A 15,626-nucleotide genomic window follows, 5' to 3' on the forward strand; every position below is an offset into this window, starting at 1 on the left:
AGAGACAGAGAGACAGAGACAGAATTTGAGAATTTGGAAGCCCCAGGGGCATTACCTAGTGATTAATTCCCTAGAGAGTCTCCACCATTTCTCCAGTTGGAAAGGTTTAACAATATATTTTTAATTTTTACTGAAAATAGCCTTTTTCCCCCATACAATATATTCTGATTGTGGTTTCCCCCTCTCCCAAAATTTGAGAGATTTTCAACCTAGCAGTGTTTGAAGAGTCAAAGTCCCTTTTAAAGTAGTCATAACTACAGTATAGAGAGCCTGGGGGTCACACTTACCTCAGCCACTTACCTAGCGCCAGCTAGAACAGTATATTCGAAACGAAGTAATGTTTGGAGAACATGTTATTGTTTTAAAGGTACCATAATTAATCTCACAGTGGTTATCCTGCAAGGGTGGAGAACCCAAGAGGACTTGGTAAAGCAGTTGTGAGCTGTGTTCAAATGGCTGTGCTGAACACTTGCAATATTATAAACTTGAAATTTTCTCCATGCGCAAAATACACTCCAGATTTTGAAGATTTGTCACAAGACAGAGTTTCTTGTTAGTCCTTTTTAAATAGCTATATGCTGAAACGATGCTATTTTGTATGAATTAAGTAAAACAGACTTTTTAGGGAAAGCAATAGATCCGTTTCACTTGTTAAAATTTCATTCATAAGAAAATTTATCAGCCAGGCGGTGGTGGTGCGCGCCTTTAATCCCAGCACTCGGGAGGCAGAGGAAGGCAGATCTCTGTGAGTTCGAGACCAGCCTGGTCTACAAGAGCTTGTTCCAGGACAGGCACCAAAGCTACAGAGAAACCCTGTCTCAAAAAGCCAAAAAAAAAAAAAGAAAGAAAGAAAGAAAGAAAATTTATCAAAGGTCACGTATATGGCACGCAGAGTCCACCATCCATTTCTTTTGGCTCCAGAGTTCTTTGGGGTTCTAGAGTTGCTCCAGAGTTCTTTGGGGTTCATTTGGAAAATTTGACTTCCTTTATGCTACCCCCATCCTGTCAGGACTCCTACATCTGTCCTAAGCCTGGAGACTCCTCCACACTGAGGACGGAATCCCCATACTTCAACCTTGCCAATCAAGCCCCTTTGCAGGTTGGCTTAGAGGACTCCCTTCCTCCTTCCCCTCACCCACCCCTGCTCCAGATACAAGAGAATATGCTATTTTCTGCTCCTGGTTTATATTTGTACCTGTCTGCCTACACTTGCTTTTCCCTGGTGGCCCTTCCCTTGACTCTCTGGGAATCTCACATTCCTCCTGGCCCAGCTACTTTCCCTCCTTTCCTGTCATGTGACCTTATTACCTAGGATTAAGCTCAGGTCAACTGTCTTTGTCTTCTCTGTGCACTCTGGTGGTCCTTAGTGCATTTTCCTTCATGTTACAGGTTGTGTGCACGCTGCTCTCTCAGCTGCACCCCTTCTTATTCTGCCCCCGTGTGGTAACTCCTTTGAGACTCCCGCTGTATATTCGCTGATTGCTGGCACAGCACAATAATGAGCAAGAAGGCACAGGTGCAATTAAAGGCCATATGCCATTGTTTCCTAGCTAGCCCCATAAGCAGAGTCATGAATAATAAGCCCTGTAACACAGTTTAGAAAACATAGGCTTAGGGAGTTACCAGCGTAACTCTGTATCCACTCATCCCTTGTAAGACACTACAGTAAATCACAAAACCTCTAACAGCTAAGAATAAGAATGCCTGCTTCTCTCTCTTTCTCCGTCTCTCACTCACTCACTCACCCTCTCTCTCTTATTTCAAGACAGTGTTTCTCTGTTTCTTTTTTCTGTGCTTTTTGTTTGTTTGTTTGTTTGTTTGTTTGTTTGTTTTTGTTAGCTCTGTCTGTGCTGGAACTCAATCTGTAGACCAGGTTGGTCTCAAACTTACAGAGCTCTGCCTGCCTTTGCCTCCCAAATGCTGGGATTACAGCCATGCATCCCCATTGTCAGGCTGCCTCTCTGTTCTCGACAATCTAGACCTCGTTCTCATCTTTCTAGAGTAAAGAGAAAATGATGTCCTCCAGGAAGGAGGTGAGGAAGCTAGAGCCTGTAAGCCAAACTGTCTGTCTTTGTGATTAAAGACCTGTTGGAATACAGCTGTGCCTGTCCTTTTGCCCATTACTTAGGGTTGCTTTCATGATATAGCGATCGAGCACATTCAGAGACTGTCTGGCCCAGAACCCTCAAATATTTAGTGTTTTCCACTTTGTAGGAAGGCTTGTTGATTTCTTGTCTAGATAATGTATTTATTTTTAGTGGAAGGGATTTTATTTTTCTAATTTAGAAATTGAGTTTAGCTTGCATAGAAGACATTAGAAATATGTCTTTAACTTGAGTGGTGGGAACTTGGTTCTCCTCCATCTTAGCAGTAAGTGGTAGCACTGGGAAGAGCGACATCACCACGAGGCCACAGGGCCACAAGGGAAACACTTTGCAGGACAGTGACAAATGATAATAAATAGGGACAAAGGGTAAGGTGTTCTGGGTTTCTGTTCTGTATCGCCAGCTAAGAAAAGTGTTCAAAAAAATGCCTGTAATAGATGTTTCTGGGACTCAGTTTAAAATGCATGGGAAAATGACTTACTGTAAAGTACTATGGTATAGAGAGCAATATTAGATATGACAGGAGACACTCCACCCTAAATGACTTATGTCAGATTCTCTCGAGGTGCTTAACATAGCATCTCCTTGTGATTCTGTCTGGGATTGTGTTGTTTCTCTCGGATTTTAAATAGTAATCTTTCATGCTTGTCGGAAGGAAGGGAGATTAAAAGAAGAAAGAAGTTAGGTTATGAAAATACAGCTGTGTGGAGAATATATTCCAACCCATGGAGAAAACTAACATAAACAGAAGCTGGTCATGGTGCCAATCACTCGGGGGAATTCACAAAACAAAGAAACGGTTCACATTTGTTCCAGTTGCCATGGAAACTGCCACTATTTGCAGCATTTCTTGACATGACTTGTTTGTTTCCCCTTGAAACTCCTTTGGGGAAAGTGTTTCACTTTGAGGGGAAGCCAAAGGATGTGATTTGGGGGACGGACGTGAGAGGCCATAACAGTTGTGTGGTGTAGTCTCTTTCTGGACTCATTCATACAGACTTAGGCATTAAGGCAGAAGATTAAAATATCCTAATACAACTCTTGAGATGTGTGAGGACACAAAAGAGCTATTGCTGAGTAAAAAATGTAAATACGAGCATGAAGATATTTAGAAGTTGAAAATTATTTAGTAAATGAAAATGATTTTGAATAGTGAGGGTGTTTTGCAGCAACAGCTTAAGCCCAGTCATAAGTGTGCTAGTATTCTGTGTATTTTACTGCAATTGACCCTGTTCTAAATAGGCACTGCATGTATTAGTACATCCAGCCTCCAGGCCAGCCCTTTGGTATTTGCTTCCGCACAGTTTCAGGGGAGACAGTAAGGAACAATCTCTACATGAGCTCATAAATTAGGCCGGTGTGGCCAAGAGCCAAGTCCAGCCTACAGCCCAGGCCTGACTCCTCTCAAACTTCCGGCAGACTCCTTTCCTTCTGTAGGCCTTTTTCCCCATTGGCATATTGGGATGATGTCCTCTTTCTCATCTGGTTGTGGTGAAGATGACTCAATATGTATCAAAAGAGAGTGACTAAGCAACAGTAGATACTATCACGTTCATTTCGAAAATATTGTTGCATATGGTGATATATTATACAGTGTTATATCAAGCCACCACCAACAAAAATGCAAATGACCATAATGTATGACTAACATTGCAATACCACATTAAGACTGTAGTAACTGTTTCCCAAACAGAGAGGAATGTCCAGAGAAACCCGGGTTTCCCGGGGATGCCCTGAGTTCCCTGTTGTTGGTGACATAGGGTCTTGACTTGGAACACACTGGGAATGCACACTGCCGTAAAGAGTGGGGGTGGCGGGGAGGCAAGGACAAGGGGCCGTGAAGATAAACTTTCAAATCCTTTCTGCCCTCGAGATTCTATGGGAAGAAGAGGTCACTAAGAAAAACTAATCCTTGTGTTAAAGGTTTCAGTGGGACATAAGGAAAAGGAGTCCTGGCCGCTTTATTCAGAACTCACGCTGTGCTTCCTGTCCATAATTCTAGTCTGGCCTTTGGAAACGCTCGTGTAAATTGTGCCAAGATAAGCTTGGCGGTGACAGGAGTTTTTAATGCGCTCTTAGAAGTCGAGGATTGAAAATCACAGGGTGAGAAAAGGGCTGTGGGTTATCTCGGGGGGGGGGGGGAGGGGTCAAGCTCTCAGGAGCTGAGGCTCGGATTATCTGCTTTGCATGTTGCTGGAGAGTAAATTCCGTCAACCAGCGGGAATTATCACCTGAGCCAAGGAACTTTCAGACACAAGGGTTCAGAGGGGAAACAGAAGCAAGCAGGCAGCTGTTATGGGAAACCTTTGAAGACGAAGACCTGGGGGAGCAATCCCTGCTCTCCCTTCCTCTTCCCCCTCCCCTCCCATTGCCTCTCCCCTTCTCTCTTCCCTTTCTTTCTCTCCCCTCTCTTCCCTCTTCTCTAGTATCCTGAAAACAGCAGCAGAGGTCCAGAAAGGAAAGAATACCACACGCCAGATCTGAGCCTTAAACCAGAAGCTCTGAGGAAGGAGGATGAGGAAGGTTGGGAGTGGTTTTTCAGGGGTGGTGGTGGGCATGGGCAGGGGTTAGGTGTTCGGGCATTCTCTTGGTCTCTTCTATTTCCCAGAAGAAAATTGCCCTTTTGGAGCCTTCACTTGCTGCCACCAGAAAGCGAGTGAGTTGAGCACAAGGAAGCTCGTTTTCTTCCCTCAGCAAAATCAAAATGGGAACCACAGGATGCCCTTGCCCCAAACATCCTGTGAGGACCAAGGGGACATGTGTCACACGCTTTGCAGTCTGAGGGACTGCGTCCATTGACTGCTTCTATTTCTATTTGAAGTCACAGATTCGTAAGCTAGGCATAAGCCTAGGCTGCCTGCAGCCTGTTCCTCAGAACCCTGTCCTCTGCTCCATCCCTTCATCCCTTTCACCACCTCACCCATGCTGCTCATTAACCCTGTATTCCAGCTCTGAAGGAAGGCACATTCCCTGGAGAAGCCAGTGGGTGAGTATCTTGTCTCATAGCAATCCACAGTGAACATGGTATCCACAGACAGGAAAATAGTCATCTACTTAGTAGCTTACGAGTACTGATTCAGCCGGGTCATGGTGGCACAGGCCTTTAATTCCAGCTCTCAAGAGGCAGAGGCAGGTGGATCTCTGTGAGTTTGAGGCCAGCCTAGTTTACAAAGTGAGTTTCAGTTCCCAAGCAGTTGGGACTATTATACAGAGAAACCCTGTCTCGAAAAACCAACCAACCAAACAAACAACAACAAAACAAACAAACAAAAAAACAAAAGCAAGATCAAAAACAAGAGTGCTGGTTCAAAGAAAAGGCAGGCCTTTCTTCACTCAGGCCTGAGCTTTCTTTTCCAAATACTACAATAGTAATGCCAGCACAGAGATGTCAGGAAAGCATTTGAAGAGTCATGCAGGTTCTTTTAGTAAGCAGTTTTGAGCACCGCCTACACTCCAGGTGGGTACTCTCTTCATACAGATGGAAATAAGAACAATGCCTACCTGAGAAGGAGGAACTGAGGGTCGGCTGAGATAATGGCATAGCTCCCTTTCCAGCTTGATGCCAACTGACTCCTCCCACCTGCCTTCCCTCCTTTTCACAGTCCTCTGGGGCAGGTACTTCTGCAGTGCCCCTTGACAGACGAGGGCATGAAAGCAAAGAGGGACGCAAAGACCGGCTCAGGGTCAGCCAGGTGCTGAGTGTCAGAGCTGGGTCTGAGCCGGGATGTAGTGGGCATGTTGTAGCGTGTGATAGATAGTGTGCACCAGACAACTTATAGCTAGCTATTTATAAACTCGACCAAAGCCTTTACAATGCACTCTGTTCGCTTTACACGGGGCATTCTTTAAATGCCAATAGCGTTATGTGATTTGCTGGGAAAATGAGTAATGGCGCACCAGCCCGAAGGTTTTCAGGCTTTACTTCATTCCCTCCCAGTAGTTGAATTGTCATTTTATCAGAAGGGCCTCAGGGCTAAGCCAAGACTGTAAATTCCTACCTTGGCTTTGATCATTCTCTCCCCCAGAGCCTGCTCTTTGAAAACACAACCATATTTATCTATAATGAAATTGCTTTATGATTCGTTTGCCCTCAGCTGTCCCTCCACTGCACGCAGGTTTTGCCCTGTACACAGCCTGCTCTGAGGTTGCCACTCACTGTAAGCGGAGGGGAGGAGGGGAGAAAGGCAGGAGAGAGGTGAGAAGATGCGTTCTTGTCTAAGAGCCTACTGCCCGAGCCTAGTCAGAGGAAGTGGGATGACACATGGCTGCCCGTGTGGATGCTGTCCCAGATGCTGGAAGACAGGCAGCTGCATTCGAACTCAAGAGGTGTCCATTTTAAAAAAGCTTAGATGTGTGGGATGCTGGCATACTGGCAGTGGTGAGATCTCTTTTGGAATCTTGTGGGTTATTTTTTTCTCTCTCTCCTAAGCATTCCTTTAATCTCATTTGTCATTTACTAAAAGGAGCCTGGCTCCCTTCAGACGTTACTTTGCCCCAGGGAAAATGAAACTAAATGGACCAGACGGTGGCAAGACCTGGAAAAGCTCTTACAGTGAAAACTAGTCCTCAGGATGGAGTCCCCCTTATCCGAATCTCCTATGTTGTTTTTTTTTTCCGTCACCTACTTAACCAAAATCCTTGACTTGTGGGTTCAGGAACCTCAATTTCCCCCGGGCTCTCCCAGGTTATTCTCTTGCAGAGTAATGTGTGGGAGATGGTTGTGCAAGAAAAGAATCAGTCATCAAAATGACAGCCAGATACACTGACACACCCAAGTCTGTTTCCAAGAAGAAGAAAAAATAATGCCTCAAATTTCTGATTCACAAATTAATGCCTTTTAAGAGTTAGAACGTGCTTCCCTTTGTTCATGGGGATAAAGATCTGTCCTTCATAAACTTCACATTGGAGTTTACTAAAAATGGCCAAACTTAGTTGACATGGGAAGAAATAGCCTCCAACTGATTCTGAGCCTATTTATTATTTTCTTTGAAATGGGGTAAAATAGGTTTGTGGTAAAATTAAATTTTCTACAGTGATAGAAGAGAATGCTGAAACACTGAAATAAGACATTTGTCACTCTGTGATCAAGAATGTTCTTATAATAATAGTTCCCTAAATGATGCAATTTTATATTGTTATGGTTCTCTCTGGGCTGCAGGCATCAAAGCCCATGATTCTAAGGAATTGCTGAGTTTGATGCACATGAAGACAGCCAGGGCTGGCTGGAGCCATGACCCCAAGCAGCCCCTACTTACCTTGGACTTCTCTTGGTGCAGTTCTATCTGGATGTCTGTGAGTTTGGTCCTGAGGTCTTCGTTGGCAGCTTGAAGGGCAACAATGAGTGCCTCGGGCTTCTCGCCCTTATTTCGCCCCTTCTTGGACATTGTTCCTTTCTGAACGGAGTCTTTGGGGTTTTAGTCCTCTCAAACAGGCACTGCCATGTTACTCTTTCATTTCCCGGAGTGAGATGATGCAGCAGCTACTGCGTGGTGTTCCTTGTTAAGGTCTTCTCAGTCATTGCCCCAGAAGCCCTAGAGAGAGACAGAGACCAGAGTAACTCTTTGGTGAGAAATGGGTTTGTGCCGGTCTATCCATTCCCAGCCAGAGTGGCTGAAAATGCCATCTCCTGAGGCCCTCCAGCCTCCAGAACCTCCTCTATGCTATATTTTGTATCTAACTCACAGTGACACTTCCAATTACATTGACATCTGCTTAGGACCCGTTACCTAAAACATTTCACATTGCCTGGTGCCGTTCGTGGGAACACCAACCCATCATTCTGTCTTTCTCCATGTCACTCAATGACAGTTCCGGCATGAAAGTCCTTAAAGAAAGGCACACATATGGAGATGACCTAGTACTCATTCCTTGAAAATAAGAAAATACTACATATTATTCAATAGTTAAGACTTGAACAGTGGGGAATAACTAAGTGGATTCCTGGATTGAATCACTCACTCAGTTAATATTGCTATAGTTACTTTAAAATGCTTTGCTAGTACAATATGTTTCTTTTTTAAGTCAGAGTTCTATGACAGAAAAATAAGTTAACTCCCCATTTACCTGCTACCTATCACCTATCTACCTAACCTCCATCTATCTACTATCTATCTATCATCTATCTACCTGATCCACACCTACCTCCATTCATCATTAGCATTATTATCTGTCTTACCTCCCTGGTAAGTGTTTTGATTGCTTTATGTTTTTCTTTGATACAAGGTCTCACTCTGTATCCCTGGATGGCCTGAAATTTGCTTCGTAGACCTGGCTGGCTGCAAATTCAGAGATCTGCCTGCTTCTGCCTCCCAAATGCTACTGCTAGTATTAAAGGTGTGTGGCATCATACCTAATTCTAATAACTGTTTTTATAAAATAAACACAAAGTATTTAAAAAGAATAGACAAGAACTTTTCTTTCTACCTTCCTTACATATTATTAGGAAGCGTGCCAGAAGACAGCATCCTTGGTCTGGTCCATGAGGAGAGGATGGGTGCTAACAGATGTTGACACAGGTGAAGCATCCTGGGTCAAGGAAATGGCAGATGCTGTGTGTGATACAACAGCAAAAAGTCACAGAGAGTATTCCAGAGAAGAATAAGTTCTAAGTAAGTATGGCCCTAAAATGGCCAGTAAACACTAACACTGGGAATGGTCGGACTCATGGTAGTGTGGGACTCATCTTCCAATAAGCAGTGGAGGGAGTGCCGAAGTCCCTGACTGGTGAGTATGTAGCAGGGAAGGGTTTGGATGTTGGTATTTTGGTGAGAGAATGGGGAGACAATGGAGACATGGACACTGGAGAGGACCTTGCTCAATTTATCTTGGTAATGGAAGCCTAACTAGAATCCTGACAAGAGGAGAGAAAGGAGGTGTGGTATGTCTTATCTACAGGTCTTTAAATGCAGCATTGGGAAAAAGGAGAAAGTAGAGAAAACTATGCACATCCAACTGTTACCATCAATGAGGAGGACAAGAGACCAGAGCTTCTCATGCCTGCTTCCAGAGATTAGGTGGTGATGCGCTGAGACACTGTTGATGAGAACTGAGAGCCCTGGACTGATCTGCCATGTGCTCCAGCAGCTGCTGCTCTCTACAGATCCTGGTATTTGGCTCCAAGACCTGAGCTCCTGGGATGGGTGCCACCCTTTACAAACACTGCTGCTGTGCCCTTTGGAGTGTCCCCAGGGGCCAGGGGTATGAGGGGAGGATGAGCTCGAGGCAAGAGAGAGCAAACTTGGCTACACACAAATCATGGAATGATATGGCACATTCCACCCTGGCCTTGTTATCAGAGCCAAGAAGCTGAGGCTACACCGGTTATAGGTCCCAGAAGACAATCAACTACAATTGCTCCGTTAAATGGGCATAATATTAAAGTGACTCCTAGTTATCTGCTGCTATTCAAGGAGATGAGAGGCTCTCTCAGATCTCATCAGGGAAGGCTGTTTTTTCAGGAGATGGTGATTGACATAAAGACTCACAACTAGTACAGGAGTGCAGAATAAGAAACTGTGGAGTGCTCAGCCCAAAATGAGACGTCTGTACCACTCCAACCAATGTATTCAGGACATAACAAGGTAATTTTATGTAGTGTTGGATAGTTTTATGTCAACTTGACACAAGCTAAAGTCATCAGAGAGGTGGGAACCTTAGTGGAGAAAATGTCTCCATAAGATGGGGCTGTATAGCAAGCTTGTAAGGTATTCTCTCAACTAGTGATTACTGGGTGAGGACCCAGCCCATTGTGTGTGGGTTCACCCCTGGGCTGGTAGTACTGGGCTCTATAGGAAAGCAGGCTGAGGAAGCCATGAAGAACAAGCCAGCAAGCAGCTCCCCTCATGGCTTCTGTATCAGTTCCTTCTTCCAGGATTCTGCCATATTTGAGTTTTTGTCCTGACTTCCTTCAGTAATCAACAGTGATTTAGAATTGCAAGCCAAATAAACCCTCCCTTCCCCAGGTTATCTTTGATCCTGTTTGTTTCATGACTACAATGACAGCACATAGAGACCTGCACAAGCTCATGACTGACAAAATCCAAGCAAGGAGAGAAGTGGGGTGGGGAACAAAGTCCCACTGCTAGCTGAGCAGCTATAGAAAATTGATCACTGTTAGGAGAGGAAAATTTAGTTTTCTTTAAGGGCCTAGGACCTGGTAGATGAGCAATGCTTCAGAGGGTGGCCACAGCACCGTGAGTATATAGGCAACACAAAGTGGTTTAATAGGTTAAAAAATATGAGAACACAATTTTGAGTGGAGATGGAGATGGGAATGGATCTGATAGGAGTCGGGGGTGTACAAACAGAATACATTTTATGAAGTTCTCCAGCATTGATGAAATGTTATTTGGAGAATGTATAGTCTACATTTACTGAGGCTGGTTTTTAAAAGATGTTACGAAGTATCCACGTCACTCCTAACCAGTGGTGGCATCTAGCTTTTATGGTGGGACTTACATCTACAGAGACAAAATGCACTCTCAGAAGCAATGAATGGTGAATGGTCAAAGCCCAGGAGCAACCCGGGGCCGATTAAGAAGGCATGAATGCTTTCTAAAACAGCTGGTGTGAGAGCCAAGCCCCATTATACTGCCTCGCCCTAAGGGCCTGGCTCTGTACTGTACGAGTTTTGCTGAGCTACCCAATCAAACCCTTCCTGGCATTTATTCATTATGTTTTAGGCTTAGAATAAGAGAGGTCAGTTAACTAGGAAAATGTTGTTCAGTTGTAAAATGGCAGAGCCTACAGTCAAATGCACATCTGTCAGTCTCTGAACCTTTTTGGACACAGTAACACTTTATTAGAGAGAGCAGGATCCAGATCTAGCTGCCAGCAGGCTACAGAGAAGGCACAGGATACAAGTACATCTGGTGCTTAATGAAATGGAATGGTAGGAGGTAGTCAGGACCCTGGAATTTGCAATCAGAAAAAACTGCTATTAATTACATTCCATTACTTTATATTCTTGAGCAAATAAATCTCTAAGTTTCTACACTCCTGCTGCAAAGTTGGGACTATTGTGTGCTTGCCATACTGGGTTCTTTCAAAGAGGAAGTACATTGAAGTGTGTGATGGAAACATTAGCCAGTATTGCCCTTATTATCATATTTACAGTTCTTCAAGGACATAACATTCTGCTAACCACCAGCTGAAACATAAAGTGCAGAACCAACACATTTATCTCTCCTTTGTTTTAAAAAGAGGGGACAGGGAAGACACAGAGACCCTGGAAAAAGAGCACAGAAATTCATGCTTACGCTTGCAGGGGAGCGAGGCTGTCACTGACAGGATAAGTATTCCCAGGGGTCTTTGGCTTTGTGGCTGCTTCTGCCTCCAGCTAGAAGCTGAATAAAGTCATAATTAACCTGAAGCTTTCCACTAAGGCCGCGGCCGCTGAGTTATGATGTGAAAGCAGTGTAATATGAAATAGCTCGAGTTCGCATGTGTGGAGCTGAATGCTCCAGGAGTTCTGCATAATTGAGATTGGAAAATGTCCATCCCGAGGAAGCTTTGAAAGCTTATCTGAGCCTCTCTTCTTCCCAAAGTTGATGCTTTTGAGTGAGATGCTGTCACTATTTAAAATGTCTGAATTACCCTTGAGTACATTATACCCACCAGCCAGGAGAGGCATGCTATGGCCCCCCAAATGCAGACGTGTTCCATTGTGTGCTCATGAGTTAGGCACAAAAATATAATATAAAGGGCTTCTGCTTAAAGCATTTTAACTCTGGAGATCTACTTTCCCTATATGGAGGGATTGGTGTTGTGTGTCTGGAGAGGGAGAAGGCAGCTCTCCAATCCACCACACCTGTGGTAGGTGTTGATAGTCAGTAGAGTGGTGATTATGCACCTTCAGGATGGCAAGCTGTTGAGCTTGGATGTTTGTTTTTTAAACTCTAGTCTCTCAACAAATTGCTCTCTTTTCACATAAAAATAGCAGATCTTAAAAATTAGTTAAAGTTTAATGCCATCAATACAACTCAAATTTAGCATTCTTGGTATTTTTTATTTGTTTGTTTTCTAGATGCCTGTCAAAATTTCATTTTAGAATCACATTAATACAGGGTAGGGATATAAAGAGCTCTTAGCATGCATGTAAGAAGCATCTATTCTCTCTAAGGGGGGTTTCCAGGGATGCTCAGAGGAAGCAGTGTCTGGTAGGAGGTGAAGGCCTAAGCAGGTGACATCCATCTACCCCAGACTTTTGAATTTGGTCGTGTAGTTCTTTGCTTGAGCTCACCTTTCTTCCCTGAACTCCCCAGTGAATTCCCTTCAGCTTTATCCTTTAAAACCAGATCAGATGTCACTTCTTGTCACTCTCCTTCACCCCTTTTAAGCCTGAATCTCTGGCTTTCACTTTGAAGCTATGTTTTGTAGCAACTGTCACACATTCGTTATGTACTCGTTAATTTACAAGTAATAAATGAGGCACCTGGTACAGGACATAGGCGTACTAAGAAAGAAACGATGCCTGCCCTTCCTGAGGGGTTTGAAGGGAGCTAGCGGCTTAATAACTGCAGCATTTGCTCAGACAAATGGATGAGAAGCATAGCACATATTCAGGTAGGCCAGAAGAGATCACTTAGAGAAGGTGAGATAGACAAGCAAAAGAAAGTCCTCCGGCTTATCATTAGAATGGGATGGAACCATCTAGACGAAAGCACTGAATATCAGATTCTCCAGATAAAAAGGACTGTGGAAGATGGTGCAGAGAAAAACCCTTCAAGAGCTTCATGAGCAACCAATCAAGCATCAAAAGATGAGCTTGGAGATGTTGTCAGGGACTTGTAGCTTGAACTCTAATTGGCCTTCATAATAAAAACCCAGAGTCAGATATTAGAGGGAGAAAGCGGAACGAAGCTGAACGAATCGAGAAGCAGAGCAGCCAGTCACTACAGTTCTTATCTCTATGAAATCCTCAGTCCTGAAAAGAGGCTGAGCCCCTGACTTCGTCTGTCTTGCATTTCTGTCTGCATTCAGTCACATCACTTCCTGTCTCCACCTCCCTAGTCCTGGGATTAAAGATTTGAGATCCCAAGTGCAGGGATCAAAGGTGGGAGTTCTGTTTCTCTTTTAGACTGGTTACATCTCAAGTAGCCCAATGTGACCTTGAACTTCTGCTCTCTGGTTTCCACTTCCCAAGTGCTGGGATTAAAAGCAAGTGCCACCTCCTGCCTGACTACTATGATTAACTCGTGGTTAGCTCCACCCTCTGATCTTCAGGCAAGCTTTATTTGTTAGAGCAGAAACAAAATACCACCACGGGGAGTGGAGAGCAAAAAGCACCTGTTGTTACTGCAGGGGTTCAGATATCAAAAAGGACCCAGTGAAATTGAATTTTCATAATAATTCTATGAAAATGAAGGACAGAATGGGCTTCAGGGCTTGTAGACAGGTGGTTCAATCTTAGGCTTTCCCTGAGACCTTGGGATGCAGAGAAGGAATATGACTTCATCTCTACAACTGAAAACAGATTTGACAGCCAGTCGCTGCCTGTGGGACCAGGACCTTGGGGGAACTGAGACTTCAGATCCTGAGACCACCCCCCAACTCTTCCTACCCTAATGGACTGTGGTCATCAGTTGCTCCATCAGTCACTGTGATGCTCCTGAGATCCCATGCATTCCCTTTGTGCAACATTGCTTTGTTAGCTTCCTGCTGACTTCATCCACATGTGTGGCAGCTTTCTGCTGATTCTGTCCCATTTTCCCCTGAAAAATGTGCATAAGATACTGTATTTTTCTTAAGTAAACTTGCTTGCAGGAGGCATCATCTGTTTAAGACTTTCTCATCCCAAACTTTCCCATCTTCTTCTTTATTTTCTCATTCCTTCTAGTTATCATCCCCCTTAGGATCCTGTCACTGAAGAATGACATGGGGGTCCAGGTCAGTCAAGGAGTTGGAAGAATGTGACCATGTCCATGGTTATGTAACTAATAGTTTTTTTCTGTTTTGTGCTTTTACAGCGTTAGATAATCGAATGCAGGGCCTTACCACACTAGGCAAGCTCTCTACCACCGAGCTACATCCTCAGCCCCATTTACACTACAATTGCTCTTCAGTAAGCAGTTACTGTCATTGAAGAATAAAACAGCATCTTGCTTGCCTTTGAACACAAAGTACTTGTCTGCAACATATACCACAAAACACAATTTACTAAGCTTTGGTCTCTACCCATAGAAAATGCCAAGAATGAGGAGCACAAGGTATCAATTCTACAGATAGCTAGACTAAGATTTATTGTGGGAAACTGCTACTACTTTGTAAGAATTGAATAGCTATTTAGAGTTTAGGCAAAGGTGCAGAGGTTAATTAAAGAATAAAGCAAAAGGTGTTTTATGTATCTCAGCCTATATTTGTTAGTTTCTTGACTTATTTGGGTTTTCTGAGACCGGCTTTTGTCATACAGCTGAGGCTGGCCTCAAACTCTGTCCTCCCACCTCTGCCTTCTCAGTGCTGGAAATACTTGGGTGTGCCACCAAGTGCATTCATTCACCGAGGGGTCTCAGCTGTGACTGCCCATCACAGCCCCAGGCTTGCTTCCAGTCCTCAGCACAGGCTGCACCTTGCATCATATTCCTTTGTCTGGACTTAAACAGGCTTCGCAGGGATGGGCTGAGTCTCATGGGGAAAGGTAAGTTTCCACGTGACAAGTATTTTTACTTCATTCTCTCTCTAGATTCAGACAGAGTGCCTTAAAGCTGTGGTGAGCGACAAATATCAACTCCTGGACACAAGGACACCCCCCTCCCCCGCCCCGCCACCTAGTCTCAGCAGGAAGTGATTAAGGTGAGACAGAGCAAGGAACACATAAGCTCGGAGCCTCTGCCTGAGGCAGGCATTGCTGTACATGTGCCCTGCTCTAACGACAAGATGGGGTGAGCAGAGAAGCACAGAGATTACTGGAGGAAGGTTTATAGAATTATATTTATAACCCAGAGCATGCTTTTCTATTTTAGGTATAAGTGAAATATACATAACTTATCCAGCTGTTTCCTTGGTAACAGCTCCCAAGGACCTTGGATTTAGGAAAAGAAAACCTGTCGAGAAGACACCTTTGTGAAGTGCCAAACAGAAACAAAAACAGAAACATATAAATAGAAAGTGGCCCAAGTATGTCAGTTGTTCTACAAAACGGCAGAATAATTTCAATGCAAATTTTCATAATGACTAATGTAATACTTCTTAGGTAAAAGCACATACATTTGAATAAAATAGCTTAGAGCATTCATAGATGGGTGTCCATAGTCCTGTTATGAAAGCTCCATTTAATTTTCCACACTCCATGGAGTAATAACATTTTGTTTGTGTTGTGATATAATATAGTAATAAACTACAAAATAATGTGGATATTTAAAAAAAATAGGAAGGTCAGAGAAACGGCTTAGCTGGAAAAAATCTGACAACCTGAATTTGATCCCCAGGCCGCAACCACATGGTACATGCAGAGGACTGACCCTCACAGATTGTCCTCTGACCCCCAGCTATTCACCTACACACCACACACACACACACACCACA

At 43.9% G+C, this 15,626-nt stretch overlaps 1 protein-coding gene across 2 annotated transcripts in view; it reads right to left on the reverse strand.

The window, feature by feature from the left end:
* The window catches only part of Jakmip2 (janus kinase and microtubule interacting protein 2), a 72,971-nt gene that overhangs the window by 49,186 nt on the left and 8,159 nt on the right, over window positions 1-15,626 (reverse strand). For both annotated transcript variants that reach the window (XM_013349550.2, XM_013349549.2), the window contains exon 3: window positions 7,361-7,636. In XM_013349550.2, the coding sequence (XP_013205004.1) occupies window positions 7,361-7,489 (129 nt within the window). In that variant the 5' untranslated portion in view covers window positions 7,490-7,636. The remainder of the gene's footprint in view (window positions 1-7,360; window positions 7,637-15,626) is intronic.

The sequence above is a fragment of the Microtus ochrogaster genome, chromosome 18 (assembly GCF_000317375.1).
Source record: "Microtus ochrogaster isolate Prairie Vole_2 chromosome 18, MicOch1.0, whole genome shotgun sequence".
NCBI lineage: Eukaryota > Metazoa > Chordata > Mammalia > Rodentia > Cricetidae > Microtus > Microtus ochrogaster.